At 46.2% G+C, this 22,157-nt stretch overlaps 1 protein-coding gene across 4 annotated transcripts in view; it reads right to left on the reverse strand.

The window, feature by feature from the left end:
- Positions 1–22,157, reverse strand: part of LAMA3 (laminin subunit alpha 3) — a gene marked incomplete at both ends in the record, with an annotated part of 284,682 nt that overhangs the window by 11,929 nt on the left and 250,596 nt on the right. For all 4 annotated transcript variants that reach the window (XM_080714582.1, XM_080714581.1, XM_080714584.1 and 1 more), the window contains 8 exons: positions 2,858–3,027; positions 8,456–8,609; positions 9,899–10,030; positions 11,062–11,201; positions 14,495–14,635; positions 15,019–15,136; positions 18,106–18,239; positions 19,074–19,193. In XM_080714582.1, coding sequence (XP_080570708.1) covers positions 2,858–3,027; positions 8,456–8,609; positions 9,899–10,030; positions 11,062–11,201; positions 14,495–14,635; positions 15,019–15,136; positions 18,106–18,239; positions 19,074–19,193 — 1,109 coding nt within the window. The remainder of the gene's footprint in view (positions 1–2,857; positions 3,028–8,455; positions 8,610–9,898; positions 10,031–11,061; positions 11,202–14,494; positions 14,636–15,018; positions 15,137–18,105; positions 18,240–19,073; positions 19,194–22,157) is intronic.

A 22,157-nucleotide genomic window follows, 5' to 3' on the forward strand; every position in this document is an offset into this window, starting at 1 on the left:
AATTTTCTTTCAGAAAAGACTAACTGACTAACGCCCATAAAAGGCACAGTAGATTCAAATCCCAGGATATGGTACGTTAGCTGTGACTACTCATCACGGAGGGAAGGAGGGGAGCTAAATAGCATTTGATCATAATGGCACCAGTTTTCAAGCAGAATCAGAACACTGCTGGAATGAAAATCAGAATGAGAACAACAGATTACAGATCTTCCTGAAAATATAATCTCGTTGCTAACAATAATGAGGACTAAAATAATCTAAAAATCAGATTTACTATTTTGTCCCTATGCCTTTTGTTTATGGGGGGTATTGGGGACTGAACTCAGGGGCATTCTACCTCTGAGATATACCCCCAGCTCTATTTTATTTTAATTTTTATTTTGAAACAGGATCTCACTGTTTCAACAAGGTACCGCTTGCTGGCCTTGAACCTGTGATCCTCCTGTCTCAGCCTCCCAAGTACTGATATTATAGGTGTGTTCTACCACACCAGGCTCCCTGTACCTTTTAAAATGTTGCCCTTTTCAATTATAATGGGTAACAGTGTTGGATGCGAAGGCACTGGGGTTGAAGCATCAGAAGAAGCAGGATTAACTCATCACACTAAAGAAAACGTGGGGAGTCGGGGGGTGGGGTGGGAGAGCAGAACTAAAAGGTGGAGAAGTAGCAATGGGAGACATGGGGAGGGGGCTGGATAAGGGCCTTCAGGGTTGCCTGTGCCACTGCCTTGAAGAAGAGAGGCTCCTGTCAGCCAGGCATAGTGGTGCATGACTGTAATCCTCGTACTTGGAAGGCTGAGACAATAGAATCACAGATTCAAGACCAGCCTCAGCATCTTAGAGAGACTCTTGGGAGCCTAGTGAGATCTTGTTTCAAAACAAAAGATAAAAAGGGCTGGGGGTGCAGCTCAGAAGTAGAATGTTCCCGAGTTTGATCCCCAGTACCACACACACATACAAAAAAAGAGTTGGGGGAGCTGTTGGTTGTTGTCCTTAAGGTCCACTTCACCCCGGGAGGGCAGGGTTGAGGCCTGCTACTGAGAAGCCACAGGGGGAGCGGCTGGCTAAGGCACAAGCCTCCCACCCCGTCTTCTGCCTTTGACGTTCACTAGCACAGTTTTGGCAAATGAGGGGCCCTGAGACTCCATGGGGCAGCTGGAAACAGCATCGCCCGCACAGGCTCTGCCCCTCAGAACTCTGGCATTTCAACCCCCTCTGGCCTCTGAGCGGCAGCCCTGGCTACTGAGGGGCTTCCAAGAGACACCTTCTTCCAAGCCATTTCCTCTCCTCGCCACAGGGAAAGCAGTAGTTTTCTGAGCATGGACTGTCCCCCAGAAAACTCAGGTGTTGGCAATATACCAGTGTTCTGAGGTGGAGTAACTGAATCATGAGGACCCTAGCCCCAATAATGGATTAATTCATTGATGGGTTAATGATTTGGACTACTAGGCAGGCAGGGTGCAGCCAGAGGAAATAGGTCAGGGGGTGCATGGCCTTGGATGACATTTGTCCTGGGTCCCTTCTGCCCCCTTCTCTGCTTCACAGCTGCCCCGAGCAGCGGTCCTTTGCCACGCCCTGCTGCTGTGACGTTTCTGCTTTGGAACTGGCCGACCAGGGACTAAACCTCTGAAACCAGGTGCCAAATAACCATTTCCTTCTCTAAGTTGTTTGTTCGTCTCAGGTAGTTTGGTCCCAGCAATAAAATAAATGGACGCGTCCACAGCCCCATTTAACTGATGAGAAAATAGAGGTCCCAAGAGATATAGCGATTGCCTAAAACATGTGAGGCAAAACAAAGCTTTGAGGAGAAAAGTTACCCCGTTTATGGTGTCCATAAGATGCGTTCCCTTCAAGAGAACCTGCTGTGGCACAGTGGGCTGGCGGCCCCGACGGCTGCACCCTAAGAGCTGCAGTAAGACTCAGGCTGCCCCAGCCCAGGACTGAGCGTGATGGTCAAACCAGAGCTGGGCCACTTATGCCCAACACTGGACCCTTGTTTGCTTGGCGCCAGGGGCCTGGCTGACCTTTGCAAAGCTGCACTGCAGTCTGAGGTCCTGCATCCTCTCCTTCCATGCTCTCTTCAGCCCGTCCATCCCTGCCAGAGGCTCTCCCTGCCGGCTTCTGTCCCCTCCCTGTCATTTCCCCGGCTTTCCCACAAGTAACCTCTCGCCCATCTACTCCCATCATGGCATCCACCTCTCAGAGCTGACAACCGGCGTGGTGCCTCACAGCCGCACACGGCATGGGACGTCAGGAATTCAAGCCAGTTCTTTCTGACCCTGGGCAATTCTCCCTCTATAGAGAACTCTTGAAGGAACTGTTGGCACCTTTTCCCACATGTCTCCACATCACCTGAGTATGACACAACTTGTTTTTCTGCTTTCTACTGGCATGATTCATATTTCTGTTCATTCTTCTCCCCAAGAGGGATGCAACCTGTTAGCATAAAAAGTCTAAAAGTATTCTCTTAAAAATGATCTATCTGGCACTGCGGCTACCTAAAAGACTGATTTTCTTTTCACCACGGAATGCAAGAGAAGAAAGGTGATTTGTCATAGAAATAAATAGCAGCTTAGGGGGAGGATCAGCCTTATTTTTAGTACACTGTCAATTCTAAACCGGAGCTGAGCTGATTGTTCCGGCCCCTGAGCAGCGCACAGTCACGTTTGCGTTCAGCTGCGGGGAGGAGCGCCTGGCAGGTGAGCAGGCCCTGGTCCCCTGCGGGCTGGCGCCTCCCCTCACAGAAATGGTAGTGCCACCTCTGCAAATGACAGGTACACAGTGTCACGCTAGGCCTCCCTGGGGGGAATCACACTCAGGTTCTGAGCTGCTGCTGGAGCAAGCAAATGTCAAAATACCTGGGTTTCAGCAACTCCTGGGGAAGCGTGAAGAGCATGTGGCTGATGGGACTGTCCCCAAACCGGAGGGCTCCTTGGCTGGCCTGGGCCCCGGGGGGTGGTGGGCAAGACTTCACGTGCTGCGGCACCTCCATGCTCCTGGGGGAAGCCACTGGCGCATCCTGCAACAGCTGCGTGGGAGAGGAGCAATACATTAGGGTGCCTATTATTAGGGGGACGAGGGAGGAACGTGATCCTTGCCAAGCGCCTTGCTCGGCTTTCGCTCTCCACTCTGAGAAACGAATTCCAGGGAGAAATGCAAGACCTGACAGTCCCGTGGGTGGGAGGTCCCCACGGACAGCCCTTCTTGTGAGCCACTGGCCGGCTTGGAGGAGCCTGGGTTTCCTAGCAAATGAGGCGGTGCACATTCTCAGGTCCTCAATCCTTCTGCGGCCAGATCCGCCCAACCCCTACCAGGGTCTGAGTGTGGCTTTCACTTGGGGGGCTTCAGGAAGATATAAACAGGCCTGAAAGGGGGTTCATTCTTTGTGGGGACAAATTTTAGAGCATCAAAACACCTCTTTTTAGGAAGGAGGCATGTTATTCCCATCCTATACAAGTCTGGACAGCCACTGCACCTGGGACCCTTAGGTACCCATCGCACCATGGAAGACCCACAGCGAGCCTGAGAGAGCCAGCATAAGGTATGGCCAGCCATGCAGGTAGGCACAGCTAGCTAGGGCCAGGAGGCCACCTCTCCAACCACCACCACCATTCACCTGGGCTTTTGTAGCAGCAGGCGAAAGCACTGAGAAAAGACCCAGAAGGTCAGGGAACCACATTCTGTTCTCTCCTGCACCAAAGCTGACCCATGCAAATGAGTCTGTTCTGTGCTGGAGAAGGCTTTGAACTTTTGAACATGGCTGTGGTTTTTTTTTCCTTGTGGTACTGGGGATGGAACCCAGGGGTTCTACCTCTGGGCTACACTCCAAGACCTATTTTATATTTTATTTGGAAACAGGGTCTCACTAAGTTGCTGAGAGCCTCACTAAGTAGTCAAGGCTGGCTTCGAACCTGTGCGATCCTCTCGTCTCAGCTTCCCAAGCGCTGGGATTACCACCACGCCCGGCTATGGCTGTATTTGAATGCAGAAAACCAACCACAATACATATCAAATGTGTCTAGAAAATCTGTTGAAGAACCAAGACACCCCCCCACAAGTCTTCTCCTCTTTTCTCTGCTGTAGAGCCCAGATGCTAAAGTGCCCCTGCCTCTCCCACTGGCTCAGAGCTCACTGGGGATCTCCCTTGTCTTGCAAGGGATTGGTTCAGGGATGAACATGTGTCCCCTCCTGGTCAATGAACCTTAGAGAGGTTACTGGGGGCGGGGCTTCTGATAAAGTTTTATAATAGAGAAAGACAAACATAGGTAGGATTAGTGTTTCTTGTGCTGGACATTGTCCAGTAATGATGTTTCCCAGAACCAGGCAGATGGATCCAAGACAGTTGTGGGGAGGCAGAGTGGAATCCTGGAGTCTCACCTACCCCCGGACTGCTTATTACATGGCATTATAATGAATATTGTTTAAGCCATTTCACAAGGAGTTTTCTGGAGCCAACAGCTAATGGATTCCCAAGAGAATTCTTTCAAGAGAGGTTTCCTCATCAACCCAATTTCTGAATATGGTGCTCAGAATGTGTACCGCATATCAGTTATTTGAAAGATACATTGCTAAATGGAGATGTCGAGTCACACCCATCAGAAGGTTAAGTGGATTGCTTGAACTGAGAGCCAACCTTGATCCTGCTGAGGGCAGAGCCAGCCAGGGACTCCTGCTGGGATGCATCCCAATGGGTCTCCCTCTCTTTCTGGAAGTCTCTGTCCATTGACAGTAACAGCAACACCAAGGTGAACCATTGGGGTAGATGCTTTTTGTCACCGACTCTTCCTTAGTTCTCTTCCTTGTATCACTATCCTTCAAGGAACAATCTTGGTCGTCATGGACGCCTGCCTTCTCTGCTGCCTTCATACAGCATCTTCACGTCCTACTCTTCCTTTCTATGATGTATTTTGTTTCCACACTTTGCTTCTCATGTCTAGTGCCCCTGCCTTGCACTTCAGCTCTGACTCTCTTGCCTGGGCTATTGCATTAGTTTGCCAATCTCACTTCTTGCCTCCAGAATTTTCCTACAGCAAGTCATCCCATGGACTGTTGCCAGTCTAATAATTTTTAATTTTTTAATTAATTAATTAAAAAATTTTGATGGTACTGGGAGTGGAACCCAGGGGCTTTCTACCTCCCAGTTATACTCCCAGACCTATTTTACATTTTATTTGGAAACAGGCTCTCACTAAGTTGCTGAGGCTGGCTTCAAACCTGTGTGATCCTCCTGTCTCAGCCTCTCAAGCGTAGGGATTACAAGTGTGTGCCACCACGCCCGGCTAATTTTTAATTTTTTAAAACAGTGCTAAGTGCTCTTTTCAATGTGCTCTTTTCAATTGGCTGTAGACAAATGTCAAAGTTACAGAGATCGCGTGAGGCTTGTCTGGCCTCGTGCCAGTGTGCAATTTGACTTACTTCTCCCGTCTCCCTTCTCCACCAAATTTCCCACTATCCATCAAGCTTTCCCAGCCCGCAGAGGCTTGAAGAGCACATTCTTTGAGACTCAACAGCCCTAAGGTGGAATTTTGACTCTACCACTTACTGACCGGGTGTTCTTAGGCACACTGTTTAAGACCTCTGTCAAACGCAGTCTCCTGACCTGCCACGTTGGCATTTCGGTCTGCTCTCAGGGGTGTGGTGCAAGCTGAGAGGTACAACAGGAAACCTCGGGAGGATCAGAGAGCATGCGAGCAAAGCATCTGGTACCTGGTACCCGTGAGGCAGCCACATCCTGTCTCCCAGCTCTGCCTCTGCTCCTGCAGCACCTGCACTCACCCATCTAAACTCAAGATGCTGTGTCACCTCCTCCAGAGGTGTCCTGGTTCCCATGGCAGGAGTCTTCCTGCTGCTCCACTCCTGTGGCATGCTGTGTCCCTTCCGTTAAGGTCCCTCTTACTGAGCAATAACAACATGTGTTGCACGCTTCCTCTCTGCCAGGCACTCTTCTGGTGTCCATTAAGTTACCTCTGCAGGTTACTGGTATCCAGTGTGACTTTAGGTCTTTCTCATGACAACATCAAGGGATACTGCCAAGTATTTACAGAGAACTTAAGTAATTCAAAGGCACATGTCTAGTGCCCAAAGCAAAACCAGGAAGTCTGGGCATTGGGCTCAAAGGTCCAATACTCAACCGCTAAGCAGTGCTGTATTCTCTCTGCTTTTGGGCTATTGGAGGCAGAAGTAATGTCTTCCAGTGCCACCCTGCCTGCTGGGCCTGTCTAGAGACACCGGCAGACTCCCACCAATTGTCTCCACCAGATGACTTGCAGGCACCTGCCACTCAGTATGCCACAGACTCCATTCTTTCTCTTTTCCTCCAAATACGTGTCCTCCTATTTCCACGGAGCTCTCAATGGCATCTCCGTCTACCTGCCACCCAGTCTGTGTGCCCTAGCACTCTCCCGCCTCTCCCCGATGGCCTGAGTTCATATGTTTTCCCCTTCAACCCCCCTTCTTCTTCTTTTGGTGCTGGGGTTTGAATCTAGGAGCCTTCTACCTCTGAGCTGTACCCTTCAGCCCTTTTTATTTCTAATTCTGAAACAAGGTCTTTCTAAGTTGATGAGGCTGGCCAACAACCTGCTATCCTCCTGTCTTAGTCTCCACATACTGGAATCACAGATGTGTGCCACCACACCCAGCTCAACACGTTCTACCTTCTAAACAGCTTTGGTATCCATGTACTTCCCTCCAACTGTACCCTCACCGTGCCGATTCTGTCTCTTAGTGACTATCAGCCTTAGAATGAAAAAAATGAATATATGACTTCAGTTTTGAGGGGGAACTTCTAAAGACATCTTCTCACAACAACAAAATGACAACCCTTCGGGATTCATGAAGTGTATTTCTTCTTAATAGCATAAAATATTTCTTACTATGTATTATTTGTTCACCCTCCCCCAAATCACTGTGCAGCAGGGACATACTGGTAGGCGAGCGGCATGTGGTTGATGTTCAGTGCAAAGCGTGTTGGACAGGAACAGATTACTCTTAAGAGAACGTGGGCTCCGGCGCTGGAATTCTACCTCCACCTCCACCTGGGGGGGGGGGGTGTTGGGTGAATTGTTCGCCTGTCTAAACCACAGCATCCTTTCCTCTAAGATGTGGCTATAAATAGTACGTTCCACACAGGTTCAGGATTTAGTAGGAAAAGCCACTTGGCGGGCTTAGTGGGATGCCTGTAGAGCAGGGCACACATGGCTATCCATTAATCTTATTAACTATGACCTCAGACGTGGGGAGGTTACACTGCCGACCTGAGGCCAAGTAAAGGGTCTCTTCCACCCTAACCCTGCCTTCAGCTCAGGCGTGCTTCCCCTCCACAGAGATGGCATTTCCTCTCAGCCTTTCTCAGGGCCGCCCATAGAGGCACCTGAGGGCTTACACACTACTGATGCCCCGGTGTGCTCAAGGACCTAACTGAATGGGATGCAAAAGGCGGGATCCTGACGCTCCTTGTGCGTTTCTCATGGGTGGTCAACATGAAGCCATGCTGGCTTCCACAAGGCCTGGTACATGTGTGTCTCCCGCCATAGGAGCTGTATAGGGCAGGAGTGCCCAGACCTCCGTGGGCAGGAGGTGTATCCTGGATAAAACCACTGGACCTGGTGTGGACTCTGCAGCAGTGTCAAGAGAGCAGGACGCCAGCTACGGAAAGACAGAACCTAAGTTAAGGTTCTGTTAGCAGCAGGCAGGAAGTTTTAGGGGCAAACATTATGTTTGGAAAGGGGAGCTGCTGCTCCTTTAAATGATTATTAGTAGTCCTTTAAAACTGTTCTTTTGTTTCAGTTAAGGCACTCCAGAAGAAAACACAAGGAACTGGTTTAATCCAGCCAAGGCCACCCAGCCCCTCTTCTAGGTAACTTAGAGTAAACTTGGCTCATTATAACCTCAGTATAACACTAAGCTCCCCACCAGGTGGGGGTGGGTATTCCTGTTGACCCTTGTTGAACATGTATATGAAGAAGCATGATTTCAGCTGAGCATGCTCAGGAATGCGCCACTTCTCCATCCGATAACTTGTCTTTGCAACATGAATATGCATGCGTTTGCCCCACTGAAAGCCCGTTGCTTTCTTAGTGCAGGCAGAGGCACTGCTTCCAGAGAGCCCAGGGCTCTCCTTACTTGCTGCAGGTAATAAACCTCTCCTCACTCTTTTATTGCCTGGCTGTGCTTATGAGCTTTGAATTCACCAAGGTCAATCCCGGTGCATTCAGATTCAGTTCTATTGTTCTCTGACAGCGGAAATTGTCAAATTATTATCCAGATGCAAAACAAAGGCTGAAAAGAAAGCCACTTTGGTGCCGTTTCTCTGCTGATGGCCCATTGGTGCGGCCTCAGGAGACATTGGCAACCAGGGACCCCGTGACCTCCCATCCCTTCCCACCTCTCAATCTCAACCAGGCTTCAGAGAGCCCTCTGGGGGAAAGTGAGGCCCAGCTTGAGGCCTTGGCACCTACCTGGTTGATATTGAAAGTCTTAGCCTTGTTAAACCTCGTAGAACCTTTAAGTAGCATTAGAAAAGGTGGTTTGTTTAAACTGCAGCCTCCCAGGGATGCGTCTCTCTTGGTAGATTTGCTGGCCAAATCCAGGACTTCAGGACTCTCCAGTGACCTGGAACAGAGGAAAGCTGCTGTGGACAACTCACTGGTCGAGATAGCTCAGCACAGAAATTACATCCTTCCTGCCACGGTTCCTAGGTACACGTTCATCGCCTACCTGTGTATCACATCGCCAGGCCACCGGAAGGGCTCGGAGACTTGTACTGATGAAGACAGGCCTTGGATGATACAGGCTGATGGTAAGCATCAGGAAAGCCGAGAGCCGAGCTTACGCAAGGATTTATTGTGTTTGAGTAGGCAGACCTGCTTTATCTCATGATTGTGGCCTGTGCCTTCTGATGGTAGACAGCTGTGGCTACCCACCTCCCCCTTTCTCCTCCAATCCCACCTCCCCCTCCAATCAACAAATGCAGGAGGATGCTTCATCAAACAGATGGGGATTGAGAGTTCTGAGCCTCACCTTGGCCAAGGAGCCTGGTGCCTGCTGGGTGGTAGCAGGGAGGAGAGCCCTGTTCTGACAGCCTGAAGGTTCCAGGCTGAGGTTCAAGGCTAGAACCAGAGCCAGAACCTCCCTCTACCCCGGAGGGGATTTGCCTCTTATCTACAGCTCATCACTTTGAATCCCAGGAAAACATTTAACCGCCTGCGTGGATGGATGCACCAAGCTCTATTCTCACCATGCCAAGTCATGCATTGTAGTGATAAGGCTTTTTAGCACACCACACTGGTCCATGCAGTTCCTTGGCCTTGAAAACCACAGGGAAGCTGGGTACGATGTTGCATACATGTAATCCCAGTACTTGGGAGGCTGAGACAGGAGGATCATGTGGGTTCAAAGCCAGCCCCAGCTACTTAGTGAGGCTCTCAGCTACTTAGTGAGACCCTGTTTCCAAATAAAACATAAAATAGGTCTGGGAGTGTAGCCCGAAGGTAGAAAGCCCCTGGGTTCCATCCCAGTACTACAAAACAAACAAACAAACAAAACCCCCCAACAAAACAGAAAAAAAAACAGGGAGTGATCAAATCTAATTGCACAATTTTGATTAAAATGAGATGCAATTTCAGTGTGAATACGTTTCAGTGCCATAATTGGAAACTTAATTTTACTAAGACCTTTCCGAAGGTTATATGCCAAGCTGCCCTTGCCAAGGAAGGGTGGGGCTGGGCGTGTTTTTGGTTTGTTTGCTAATGGACACATCTTGCCAAGGAGGGCGTTTGGAAGCCTGGTGTGGAGCTCTCTGCAGCACACTGCAGATGGGACTCTGCTAACTGGATCAATGGGATGTCCTTCACACCGGCAGGTCGTTCTCATCAGTCACCCACAGAGAAAAGATCACCCACCTCCGGATGAAAACATTGCTGATACAACCCTCGAAATAGCTGCCGCCCAGGCGGAGAGATTGCTGGGAATTTGAAAAGTCCAGGAGCCTCTGGTTCCTTCTCAGGGGCTGATCATCAATGAGAAGCCGGAGGCTGAAAGAGGAAGGAGGCGTAGCACAGTAAGAACCGCTGAAGAAGATGCTCTCCCCATCCCTGTCCATGTACTGTCTTTGGCCTAGGCTCAGTATATTTGTTATCTGAAAGAACAACCTAAACGAGACTTATTTTTAAAGAGCATTTTAAAATGTTCATAAGCAGGGCGTGGTGGCACACGTTTGTAATCCCAGCACTTGGGAGGCTGAGACGGGAGGATCGCACAGGTTTGAAGCCAGCCTCAGCTACTTAGTGAGGTTCTCAGCAATGTACTGAGACCCTGTTTCCAAATAAAATATAAAATAGCTCTGGGAGTATAGCCCAGAGGTAGAAAAGTCCCTAGGTTCCACTCCCAGTACCACACACAAAATTATTTTTCATGTCTTTCTGCACATAGCATTATTAGATGTTGTACAGAAAGTATACACATCATAAATGTTCAGCTCAATGAATCTTTGCAACACGAATACACCAATATAACCAACACTCAGAGAAACAAAAGCCCTGCACCCCAAGAATCCTATTTTATGTTCTTTTTTAGGCTTTAGCTCCCCTCTTTCTCTAAGGGTAACTACCATCCTAAATTCTGACATAATATACTAATTTGGCCTTTTCTTGAACTTTGTATAAACGAAATCATAGTGGATTAACTTTGTGCATGTACGCTACTAGGGATTAAACCCAGGGGCATTCTACCTCCAAGCTACATCCCCCAGCTCTATTTTATTTTTATTTTGAAACACGGTCTCATTAGGTTGATGAGAGTCTCACTACTTGCTGAGGCTGTCCTTGAACCAGTGATCCTCCTGTCTCAGCCTTCCAAGTACTAGGATTACAGGCATGTACTACCACGCCCAGTGATTTATTTTCTTAATGAGAAAAGTAATGTCGAACAAGGAAGAAGGACAAGACTTAGTAGAAAAATAACATTCGCATCAAGAACAAATATTCTGCAAAAGGATATCAGAAAATTCCATTAAACTAAATAAAGTAGAACTGTAGCGCTCCAGCAGAAGTGCCATTCCACTCACCCTGAGGTGTCGCTTATTAAAGACACATAATGCAGTACACCATCCATGTAGGTTTGCGGAGATTTAAATATAGAGCCACTGCTGCCCCTGCTGCTCAACTCAATGTGCCCATCTTCCAGAGTGAGCTGCAGGCTACTTGTCTGAAATCATCATAGAACACGACCATCAACAATCACTTTGCAATTAAAGGGTTATGAATCAATGCATACTAAAATTTATAATGCAAACCATGTAAAACAGGATATTCTGACCTGACCCCAACCTTTCTTTTCTTTCAGGAAATTGAACCCAGGGGTGTTCTATCACTGAGCTACAGCCTCAGCCCCTTTTTATTTTTTATTCTGAAACAGGGTTTCATTCACTAAGTTGCCTCGGCTGGCCTTGAACTTGTGATCTTCCTGCCTCAGTCTCCTGAGTTGCTAAGATTATAGGCGTGTGCCACTGAGCCTGAGTGACCCAAATGTTTTGACTTAGGCATTTGATCTAGAGATTATTTTAATATTTTGACTTCATGTTTATGAATATCAGAATCTTATGTAAATTATTTCAACAGGATGAACTTGTCAAAATAATTTTTCTGAAGCTACATTCATTAAGCCAATTTAATTTCTCAATCATTTATACAAAAGTTAAATTACTTCTAAATTTTTCTATTTTTACTTCTGTTTTACTCAAGTTTTTCTGTCAGAATCAGTTCTTTTCTGAATAAATTTTATAGCAAAGTTGATTCATTAATTTTTTTTTTTTTTTTTTTTTGGTGGTACTGGGGTTCCTGGAAGCCCTTCTATCTCCGGGCTACACTCCCAGACCAATTTTATATTTTTTTATTTGGAAACAGGGTCTCTTAAGCCAGTGTGGCTGGCTTCGAACCTGCATGATCCTCCTGTCTCCGCCTCCCAAGCGCGGGGATTACAAGGGTGCGCCACCATGCCCAGCTGGATTCATTAATTTTTAATATAAAATTATAACAATGAATTTTTTCTCTGGTCATTTTGAATTTTTTATTTTCTGGTAATTATTTATAGGAAGCCCAGTTTTCCATGTCGAACTCTACGGATCTACATTTTGGCAAGATGATTTGACTCTGTCAATTTTTAAATAAATAATGTGTAGTTTCAGCAGCTGTCATTTTAATTTGAGCATTTTTTTTTTACTAAAAGTACAATTTCTGCAATTTTCAGCAAGTTATGATTCTTCGGTGAGCTTTCAGTCTAACCCAATTTTTAGATTGTAGTTATAACCATTGTTGGATTTATTTATTTATTTATTTATTTATTTATTTATTTATTTATTTGGTGGTATTGGGGTTCCTGGAAGCCTTTCTACCTTGGGCTACACTCCCAGGCCTATTTTACATTTTTATTTGGAATCAGGGTCTCTTAAGCCAGCCAGGCTGGCTTCGAACCTGCGTGATCCTCCGGTCTCCGCCTCCCAAGCGCGAGGATTACAAGCGTGCGCCACCACGCCTGGCACCCACTGTTGGTTTTATTTTGCTTTATTTTTTTTTCAATTGGCACCATTCATTAGGAATTGGCTCAAGGAATGCTAACCTGTACATATTTCTTGGCTAACCTATTATAAAATTGAAGGCAATGTCCCTAAGATTTTCTAGGATTTCTCTACTGTTCAGGATCAGTTTAATCTTTCACAAACCCCAGTCTTCCGTCTGCTTTTTTTATGTGGGGATGGAACCCAACGCTATTCTACCTTTGAGCTACATCCACACCCCGTTTTTAGTTTAGTTTTTTAAATTTGAAACAGGGACTTGCTAGGTTGCTCAGAGTCTCACTGTGTTGCTGAGGCTGTTGTTCTCAAACCTGTGATTCCCCTGTCTCAAACTCCCAAGTACTGGGATTACAGGTATGTACCACCATACCTGGCTTCTATCTGCTTTTGACCATTCTGTGTGTTGTGTACTAAGTGTTCCTATATGTGGCAGAGGAAATAAGTACTAGGAGTCAGAAGACCCATGCCAAAACATCCTATGCCGGGTATGGTGGCGCAGGCTTGTAATCTCAGCATTTGGGAGGCTGAGACAGGAGGATCACAGTTCGCAGACAGCCTCAGCTACTTAGTGAGGCCGTCTGCAACTTAGTGAGACCCTGTTTCAAAATAAAGAATGAGCCGGGCGTGGTGACGCCATGCTTGTAATCCCCGTGCTTGGGAGGCAGAGACTGGAGGATCGCGCAGGTTCAAAGCCAACTGTGCTGGCTTAAGAGACCCTGTTTCCAAATAAAAACATAAAATAGGTCTGGGAGTGTAGCCCGGAGGTAGAAGGGCTTCCAGGAACCCCAGTACTGCCAAATAATAATAATAATAAGAATCATCATCATCATCATCATCATCATCATCATCATCATGAATTTAAAATAGGGCAGGGATATATATCCTGCTTTGTTGAAAAGCCTCCCCTACCATCTAGTGTTGGCATGTGCTTTTCTAGAACTAGTTAAAAAAAAATCTCTAAAGACTGCTGGGCAAACTACTAAACGGAGAGGGTTTCCTAATACTAAGTAGCCACAGAGCCGGTTACCGTCTATTGTCTTCTGAGGAGATACTAGATTTATGCTGTTTTTGACAATCCCAAAGACATCAATACTAGTAGGACAATATTCCACTTCTACTTAAAAGTTGTGCTCGTTTAGCCAGTGGGTTTCTAAGCACTCAACCCTTCTGCCTACATGAGCACGGGGAGCTGCAGAGGCCCCCTACCCGCTGCAGAGCACTCCCGAGGCTCTGCAGAGGGCAAGGAGAGAGCAGAAGACCTTGTTTCCACCCCTTCCCCAGATGTAAAGACTGTCCCACTAGCAGGGTTGCGGGGACGCATGCCTGTGAGCCCACTACTTGAAAGTCTGAGCCAGAAGGATAGCAGCTTCCAGGCTAGGCTCAGAAACTTAGTGAGACCTTGCTTCAAAATAAAAAATAAAATAGGGCTAGAGGTGTAGCTCAGAGGTAGAATGTCCCTGGGTTCCATCCCCAGCACCATCACACACACACACACACACACACACACACACACACGCACACACAAACCAACTAGCTACTGCAAAAAAAAAAAAAAAAGATTTGAAGAACTATTTTTCATGTAATTGAAAGGGGGCAATAGAAATAGATTCTGATTTTTCCCTTTATATTCAAAACTTTGAAGCACACTATTACTTAAACTATAATTCTTTTTAACTCAAAAGTATACCTATAAAGAATAATGAGTCTATGGATACACATGGATTCAGCCTTGTACATTATTGGGTACTTTTAAAGCCTGCTTTCTCTTAGGATTCACCCCAAGGTGAGGCCTAACTTTGATGCCTGAACTGTACAATAGCATTAACCACAATGACAGGTAAAATTCCCAACGATCTCTCTGTTGTATTTGACACTGAGCTCCAAGTCAGGTTTCACTCTGACTCCGTAATGAGGCACCATTACCTACCCGCGTCTGATGATTTAGTAACACACCGCTGGGCTGGAAGGTCTGAAACCCAAACGAGGCCTGGAAGCGGTCGTCTGCAGGCATGTCCAGATTTGTAAAACTCAGTTGTCCTCCTCTGGAGAACGAGGCCGAGCGCACCAGCTGAAACGCAAATGCGGAATAAATGTCCGGCATGCTAAGCGTGTCACGGCAGAAACACAGCACACGGCAGCTTGCCCTCTGTCATGTCAGCGGCACTGATGAGGATATTTAGTGTAGTTCAGAAAGAAACCGAGTTTCCTTTTCTGCATAAGTTACCAGTGGTGTGTAAGGGTTTGTGTGCATCTCTGGTTCTACTTTCGTACAAATTTCAGATGCACCTGGAAGAGGCTCTGGATCTGGCATGTTCATAGGCAGTGTGTGTGAGCCGATTCACCACAACCCTGTGTGGTGCCAGGAAAACGTCAAAAGCTGGTGTGTGAATGAGTCTAGAAGACAGAGCAGCCAGGGAGCCCTTAGTTGCAAGGCTCTGAACCCCCACTTACCTTCCAGTCTTCGGAGCACTTTTTGGTTACCCCCACAGTGTCATTCAACCTAACGACACCAGTGGTTTTCTTTAGGTTTTTCATGCAGCCGCGGAAAGCAGGTGTAGAAATGTTAAACCTGATGGAAGAGACACAACGGAATGAGGCCAGCTCGGCTGGGAATCGGAGCGGACGCTGGCTCCCGCACTTCTCAGCAGGAGCAAGGACTGTAGGTTCTCCGTTCTCGTGGAATCCTATCGCACTCTCCTAGGAGTCCTATGATGCTTTTGGCTCTATGATGCTCAGAAAACTGACTTCCTTTCCGTGTGAGTTTTAATTCTTAGCTTAAAAAATGCAGAGAATAATGTTGATAGAAGAATGGCAAATGTCTCTGAATGCACAGAGACAAAAGAGGCACGGTATCTAGAACTGCCCATCCCATGGTGAATGGAAAGTATATCAATAATAATTATAAATATTGTATTAATATTAAGAAATTGGTCAATAACATAAGAAGCAGGAATGCTCTAGGCAAACTTTTGCTTTTTGTTTTTTCTGTTCCCTCCTAAATGAGTCACTATGAATGTGAAAGAAGCAAAGTATTACTTTTTGGTTCAATTCATTTAGAGAAAAGCTGGCTAGTCACCGCCAAGCTGACACAAGCGAGAGTGTTGTCTGGCTCAAGGCTTTATTCACTACCTCCTAACTGTGCACCCTGGGCCAGGGTTCACTGCACAGTGAGCAGCAGAAGCAGCCGGTGCACAGGAAGAGCCTGGGACGGAGGTGGCACGTGCCGTGGACCCTCGGGAGGTGTCTGCAGAGGGATGACAGTGCTCTCTGGAGCTGCGGGCTCTGCAGCCAGGATCAAACTCTGTCCCAGCTGCCTGCAGCCAACTTAACTCTCTGGCCTCTGTCTTTTGATCTGCACAGTGGGTATGTGTGAACCTGCTTCACAGGGTTAACCTGAGTTTACCTAAGTTAACATACACTCAAATGGTTCTTGGTTCTTGGTGGGATGGTAACTCGCAACTACCTATCACCCTACTTTCATTATATTATGAAAGCAATCTCTCCAGCAGTGTTTCCTCTGTGGTGCCTTGGCATTCCCACTTTGATTTGACTTGTGGATTTGTCTAAAGCTGAATTCACATAAAACATTAACGCACATGAACTGACTGAAGTCCAGGCAAATATTTGTATTTCTTAACCAAATGACGTACCAAGAGAACCCGAAGCTGATTTCATTATAAATCCCTAGGGTGGCTCACTTTTCTAACTGGAAAGGTGTCTACTTTTATTTTAATCTAATTCATTATAAATAGCAGAGCTGCATGGAACAGGCATAAAATTAAATTTCATTAAAAGGAAAAGGAAGAAACAAATTCTCACTGGCATTTCACCATGATCTTAATTATTTTATAAAGATGGCTTTTGCCTCAGGAGAGGAGGAAAGTTCATTTTAATTCCTGGAGCTTGTCTCTTTATACATATTTTAATAAATATTTAATTCTCTCTTGGGCCATCTGAAGGCCTAGATTCCCACGCTCACTCCAGGCTGCAGGGTGTGAGCACACTTGCTAGAGGAATGTGATGGTGTACAGGCACTCGTCCCTCATGGCTTCCTACATTGGGTGCGTACACACTGGACCAACCGGTCCACAACAGCTTACCAGGCTCCACGCTGCTATAGGTAGGTTTCAGACAGCAAAAAGAACAAAACATAATCCTAAACTCAATAGTGAGCACTTAATAAATATTCAATAGATCCTCTAATTTTCACTTTTCAAATTATTTTCACATTTTAGGATTACACACTGTAACACACTGGTGTCTAAAGTCCCCAAGAAAGTGTCCTTGTCGTTCTGATCCTTGGCATTATCAGGAATGATTTGTTCTTCTTTTTGGAAGCAGATGGGACTAACAGACTGGTTTCTGATTATTATAACCCTCAACAAGTCATTCCGAGATCTGTGTCCCCATTCCCAGAGATAGGTTACAGTGAACAAGACACAAAACACGCGGGAAATCCCTTGAGCGAGGCTGCCTTAGTTGGTGATGCTCTCGGGTGCTTTGCTTCACATCAGGTTTAACACTGACCACCACAGGGCCTTCTTACACCAGGGATCAGGCACCGCCCTCTTTGGGAAGAGCTGCCCGGCCGCTCCTACAGAGCGTGGCTGGGGGTGATGGGTAGAAGTCCTTTGTGCCCACCCATGCCAGGACCCATGTCAGAAGGCACCAAAGACACTGAGGGATGGAGCTATCCAGAAACAGCTGAGTATTGCTTAGCATTTTATTTTCCAGGGAAATCTTTTGATCAGCTTCTAACTCCTGCATTTTCTATATTCTTGTGATTTTGATGAAAATGAGACTAGACACTTGCCCAGCCCTTTGTCAGTGACATCCTAAAATGGATTCCTAGGAGGATTCCATAATACATCTCTGTGCATGTGTTCCTCTACATAGCTGGCTGGGATTTGTTTTGTTTACGGCTAAGTTTCTAAGTCAGGATTGTGATCCTGCCTCTCAGCCTTCCAAGTACTGATGTTACAGTGCGTAGCACCATGCTGGGCTCGGCTTTCCAGTCTTTACTAGGTGTGTTCAGTCCACCCGCTGGCAAGTTATGCACCAACTCCAGGCTCACAGCACACGGGGGACAGGCAATACAGATATGAACAAGACACCGTGTCTCAGATTATTCCAGAGACTTCCCGAAGGTGGCACATCACAGAGTCTTGTCAGCCTCAGCTGCCTCCTGAGCTAAGGGGACAACAGCGCTGTGAGAGGGACCTGCCCCGGTGGGTGTGCGGTAGCTCCTGAGCGCTGTTCCCCACTAGTCGACAGCATCGTCAGCCAACTGTGCTCTCTGCGCCTCTTTCCTTCCAAGTATGGCAATGGAGGCGACACACAGTTTCTCCCAATCCCCCTCTATTGAATTACTCTGTGTTTGCAATCCATTGGACTCTGTTTGCTACACCGTGAGTAGTGAAAAGTTCACTGTTTGTGGCTAGAATGAAACAAGGTAGATTCGATTTCCTGGTGGCAATGATCACCATTTCCAGGGGCAATCTGCTTTTTTTTTTTTTTTAATATACCACATCACCTTACCTTTCCCTGATTGCAATTGGAATTCCTCCCAGATAATATGTGCTAAAATCAAATATTTCCCCTTCAACTTTAATGTTTTGGTTATCCACATTTATCCGCATAAGTTTTTGGGCTTTTCCAATTTTGATCAGAACCTGAAATAAATGAGATCAATCATCAAGTGGTAGGAAATACAAGAATCTTATTCACAGTGGCCCAGAGCTTTTATGTTTTTGTTTTCCTTCAGATTTATTTACATACATGGTAGGAAGACTGAGCAGTAGCAGTTTGGGATAAATATTTGATATGAAAACATTTTAATAGAAATGTTTTCACTTGAAACGATTTATTTATTTATTTATTTATTTATTTATTTATTTATTTAGCGGGTCTGGGGATGGAACCCAGGGACATTCAACCTCTGAGCTATACCCCATGCCCTATTTTTTATTCTTTATTTTGAGACAGGATCTCACTAAGTTGCAGAGGGCCTCACTAAGTAGCTGAGGCTGTCCTCGAACCATTATCCTCCAGTCTCAGCCTCCTGAATGCTGGGAGTACAAGCGTGTGCCACCACGCCTGGCTTGTAATGACTTATTTATTTAGTTACTGGCACTGGAGGCATTCTATCTCCGAGCTACAACCCCAGTCCTAGTTCATTTTTATTTTGAGACAGGATCTCACTAAGTTGCAGACTGTCTCTCTTAGTAATTAAGGCTGTCTGCAGACTTGCAATCCTCCTGTCTCAGCCTCCCAATTACTGGGATTACAAGTGTGCACCACCACACCTGTCTTACTTGTAGTTTATATGTGCTATGCATATTATATATTTCATGTCTGAGTGTTCAAACATTAGAGGATGTGTTAATAGCTGTAAGTTTATCTGATAATAGAAAGGTTTGTTGGCTTTTTGGTGGGGGGCAACTGAATGAATTTTAAAGGTCTATAGACATTCAACAATTCGCATAAACAGACTTAAAGACTATTACCAAATGGTCTTTTCCATTGTTGATGGTGTCTCTAATTCCTTTCTCTTTTGGTGGCTCTGAATTCAGTTTGTATCTCACCATGAGATTGCCATCTTCTATATTTAGGGATATGAAGTGATCCTAGAGAACAGAAACAGGACAGATTACCGGGAGACTCGGCTGAGCAAGAGCCAGGGCGCTGGACCAGCTCAAGTCTTTCTTCATCCATGAACTGCTCGCAGCCTCAGCTGCCTCCTGAGTGAAAAGGGCCAGAGCGCTGACACCACCAGCGGTGTTCCGGTAACTACGGTAAGTCATGGCCGGTGTCTGGTTAGTGCGTGGTGTGCAGGACGGACACATACATGCTAGTGATGATCATGAGTTTGTTCCATACCATCCACAACCAGCATGAAAAAATGGACACTGAAAAGATGCAGATCATTACATCATTTCAAATTATGAGTGCTACCTTTTAGAGAGAGAAACAGCCTTACTGAATCCCCCAGATGATTTCCATCATCCTTTTTTTTCTTATACTAGGTCTCAGTCTTTTTGCTGCCTCATCCCCTCTATCTCCCATTTCAGGGTTGGGGTCCCTGAAATCTTCCCTCCTACCTCTCCCTTTGCCTGGACAGTCACAGTCATACCTGCGGCTCCAGCTGGGCTGTACCATGAAACCCAAATGCTTCTCTCCAGCTTGGACCAGTCTTACCAGGGCTGGGTTTGTACATCAGATTCCCTTGTTGCTGAGATTGCTTGCATGACTCACAGACAACTCAAATTCAGAACATCCCCAGTAGAATTTACCATCCATATGCCTCCCACGCGCTGCCAAGCCTGTCTCTTTAGCCTTCGCTCTGTGCGCCTCCCCCACCCCATACACACACATCATCTTGATGAGTGAGCCTGGTCCTTCCTTCCATTCCGTCAGATCAAATCTTGTGATCTTAAGTCCCCTGCCATCCCCCCGGTCCCAGCCACAGCCATAGCCTGCAGGGTGCTCCTGGTCCTCTGGAGTCACCTTCTACTCTGCACCAGAGCAGCTTCAGGAGTATCAGCGTGGCGTGTTGCTTCTCTTTGTTCCTGGATGCAATCCCAGGCCCTGACCACCTCTTCCCCTCATCCCTCAGCACTCCCCAGCCCCTGGCCACCCTCCATCCTCATGCCCCTCCTCTGCCCTGCCCCCTCAGGTGCCATTTTCTGTCTGTCCCGGGGTCTCAGTTGAAGCATCCTTTGCTCAAGGAAGTCTTGTATGCCATTCATCCTCATTTTCCTCCTATACCACTCCTTGCATGGTGATCAACTAACAATGAACCTAACAGTGGACTGTGTAGCACCTGCTTTCTCTTCTTGAAGGCAGGAACCTTGACTGTCTTGATCACTTAAATCAGCTACTTCCTTAGTGGTCAGATAAGCTGAGAACTTTTTTTTGTACTAGAGATTTAACCCAGGGGCATTCTACCTCCAAGTTATACCCTCCTAAGCCCTACTTTATTTTGTGGTACTGGGGATTTAAATCAGGGGATTTAAATCAGCTACCTCCAAGCTATACTCCCGGCCCTACTTTTTTTTTTTTTTAATTGCGAAACAGAGTCTCACTAAGTTGCGGAGGCTGGCCATGAACCTGTGATCCTCTTGTCTCAGCCTCCCAAGTATTGGGATTACAAGAATATGCCACCATGCCTGGCTTATTTTTTATTTTGAAACAGGGTCTTACTAAGCTACTGAATTTGATCTCGAACCTGAGATCCTCCTGTCTCAGCCTCCCAGGTACCTGGGATTATAGGCATGAGCCATTGTGCCCTGCAAGGCTGAGGGTGATTTTAGTTAGGGCTTGAAAGCTTTGCTTTTACACAGTTAGTTAATGATTAGAAGACAGTCTCTCTTTGAAGTCCAGGGCCAGAGTCTTCATCTATTAGGAAGATCAGACCTTCTCTGAGTCCTAAGCTTTACCCTTGAAAGTCAGGTTAGAGTTTATCAACTCATAAACAAGAGTAACTTTAGCTGCCAGAGAGGAACGAACCACCCTTAACAGCAACTCTCTGGATCTTTTATTACGCAATGGCATTATATAAGTTTTCCTCTAACATAAATGCTATTTCTGGCTCTTAGTCTCTAAGAACTTCAAAATGTAGGACAGGTTGAGTATCTCTAATCAAAAATTCCAAATGTGCAATGCTTCAAACTCTAAAAATTTTTGTTTTGAGTATCAACACAAGTCTGGAGGTTTAATGTATACAAATTTTGTTTCAAGCACAGAATTATTTAAAATACTGCATAAAGCTACTTTCCGGCTATATTTTAAGGTGTGTCAGAAATATACATGAATTTTATGTTTAGACTTGTGTCCTACTCTCAAGACATCTCATTCTGTATATCAAATATTCTAAAGTTTGAAAAAATCCAAAATCTGAAACATTTCCATTCCCAAGTATTTCAGAAAAGAAATACTCAACTTGAACAAAGAAGATCTTGTTTTGGAAAGCAATCATCTTGCCCTGAAGGTCCTGGGAAATTTCTCAGCTCTCTGCATCCTTCAAGCTAGTTGAAACCTTCCCAAAGCATCAGAACTGGTTCAGTCTTGGAATCCCCTGCATGGTCCAGACTAACTCCAAGAGGAGAGTTGGGACAGGTCTATGTATTCACTTTGATGGTAGAAGGTTCTGGCAAAATCCCAACCTCTGCACCAACCCACAATCTCAGACTAGAGAGCCCATGGGCTGATCCACATTTCTCTAGAAACTTTACCTATGAGAGCAACTAGAAAACTACAGTACATTAGGAGCAATTACAGATGTTCCTATTCTCAGGAGCATCCACTGTAGTCCAGTAGAGCTATGCAGAAGCCCGAGCAAACCACGCCCACTCTCCCTTGACCAGCAGATGGCGCTCACAGTCACATGTAGACTGTCACTCTGGAGTTACCTAACTTAATGGATTTAAGGAAGGTCCCCAGGAACCTTCGCTTCTTCAGTGTAAAGAAGCTGCCATGTCTTGGGAAGTCAAGCACCACGCTGATAAAGACATCCTTCTATACAGCCTGGCAAGAGTCAGACCAAGATGGAAACAGCAGGAAGTTAAGCCATCTAGCCCTCAGAGACCTCA

This window comes from Muscardinus avellanarius (assembly GCF_963383645.1).
Source record: "Muscardinus avellanarius genome assembly, chromosome: 17".
Lineage (NCBI taxonomy): Eukaryota > Metazoa > Chordata > Mammalia > Rodentia > Gliridae > Muscardinus > Muscardinus avellanarius.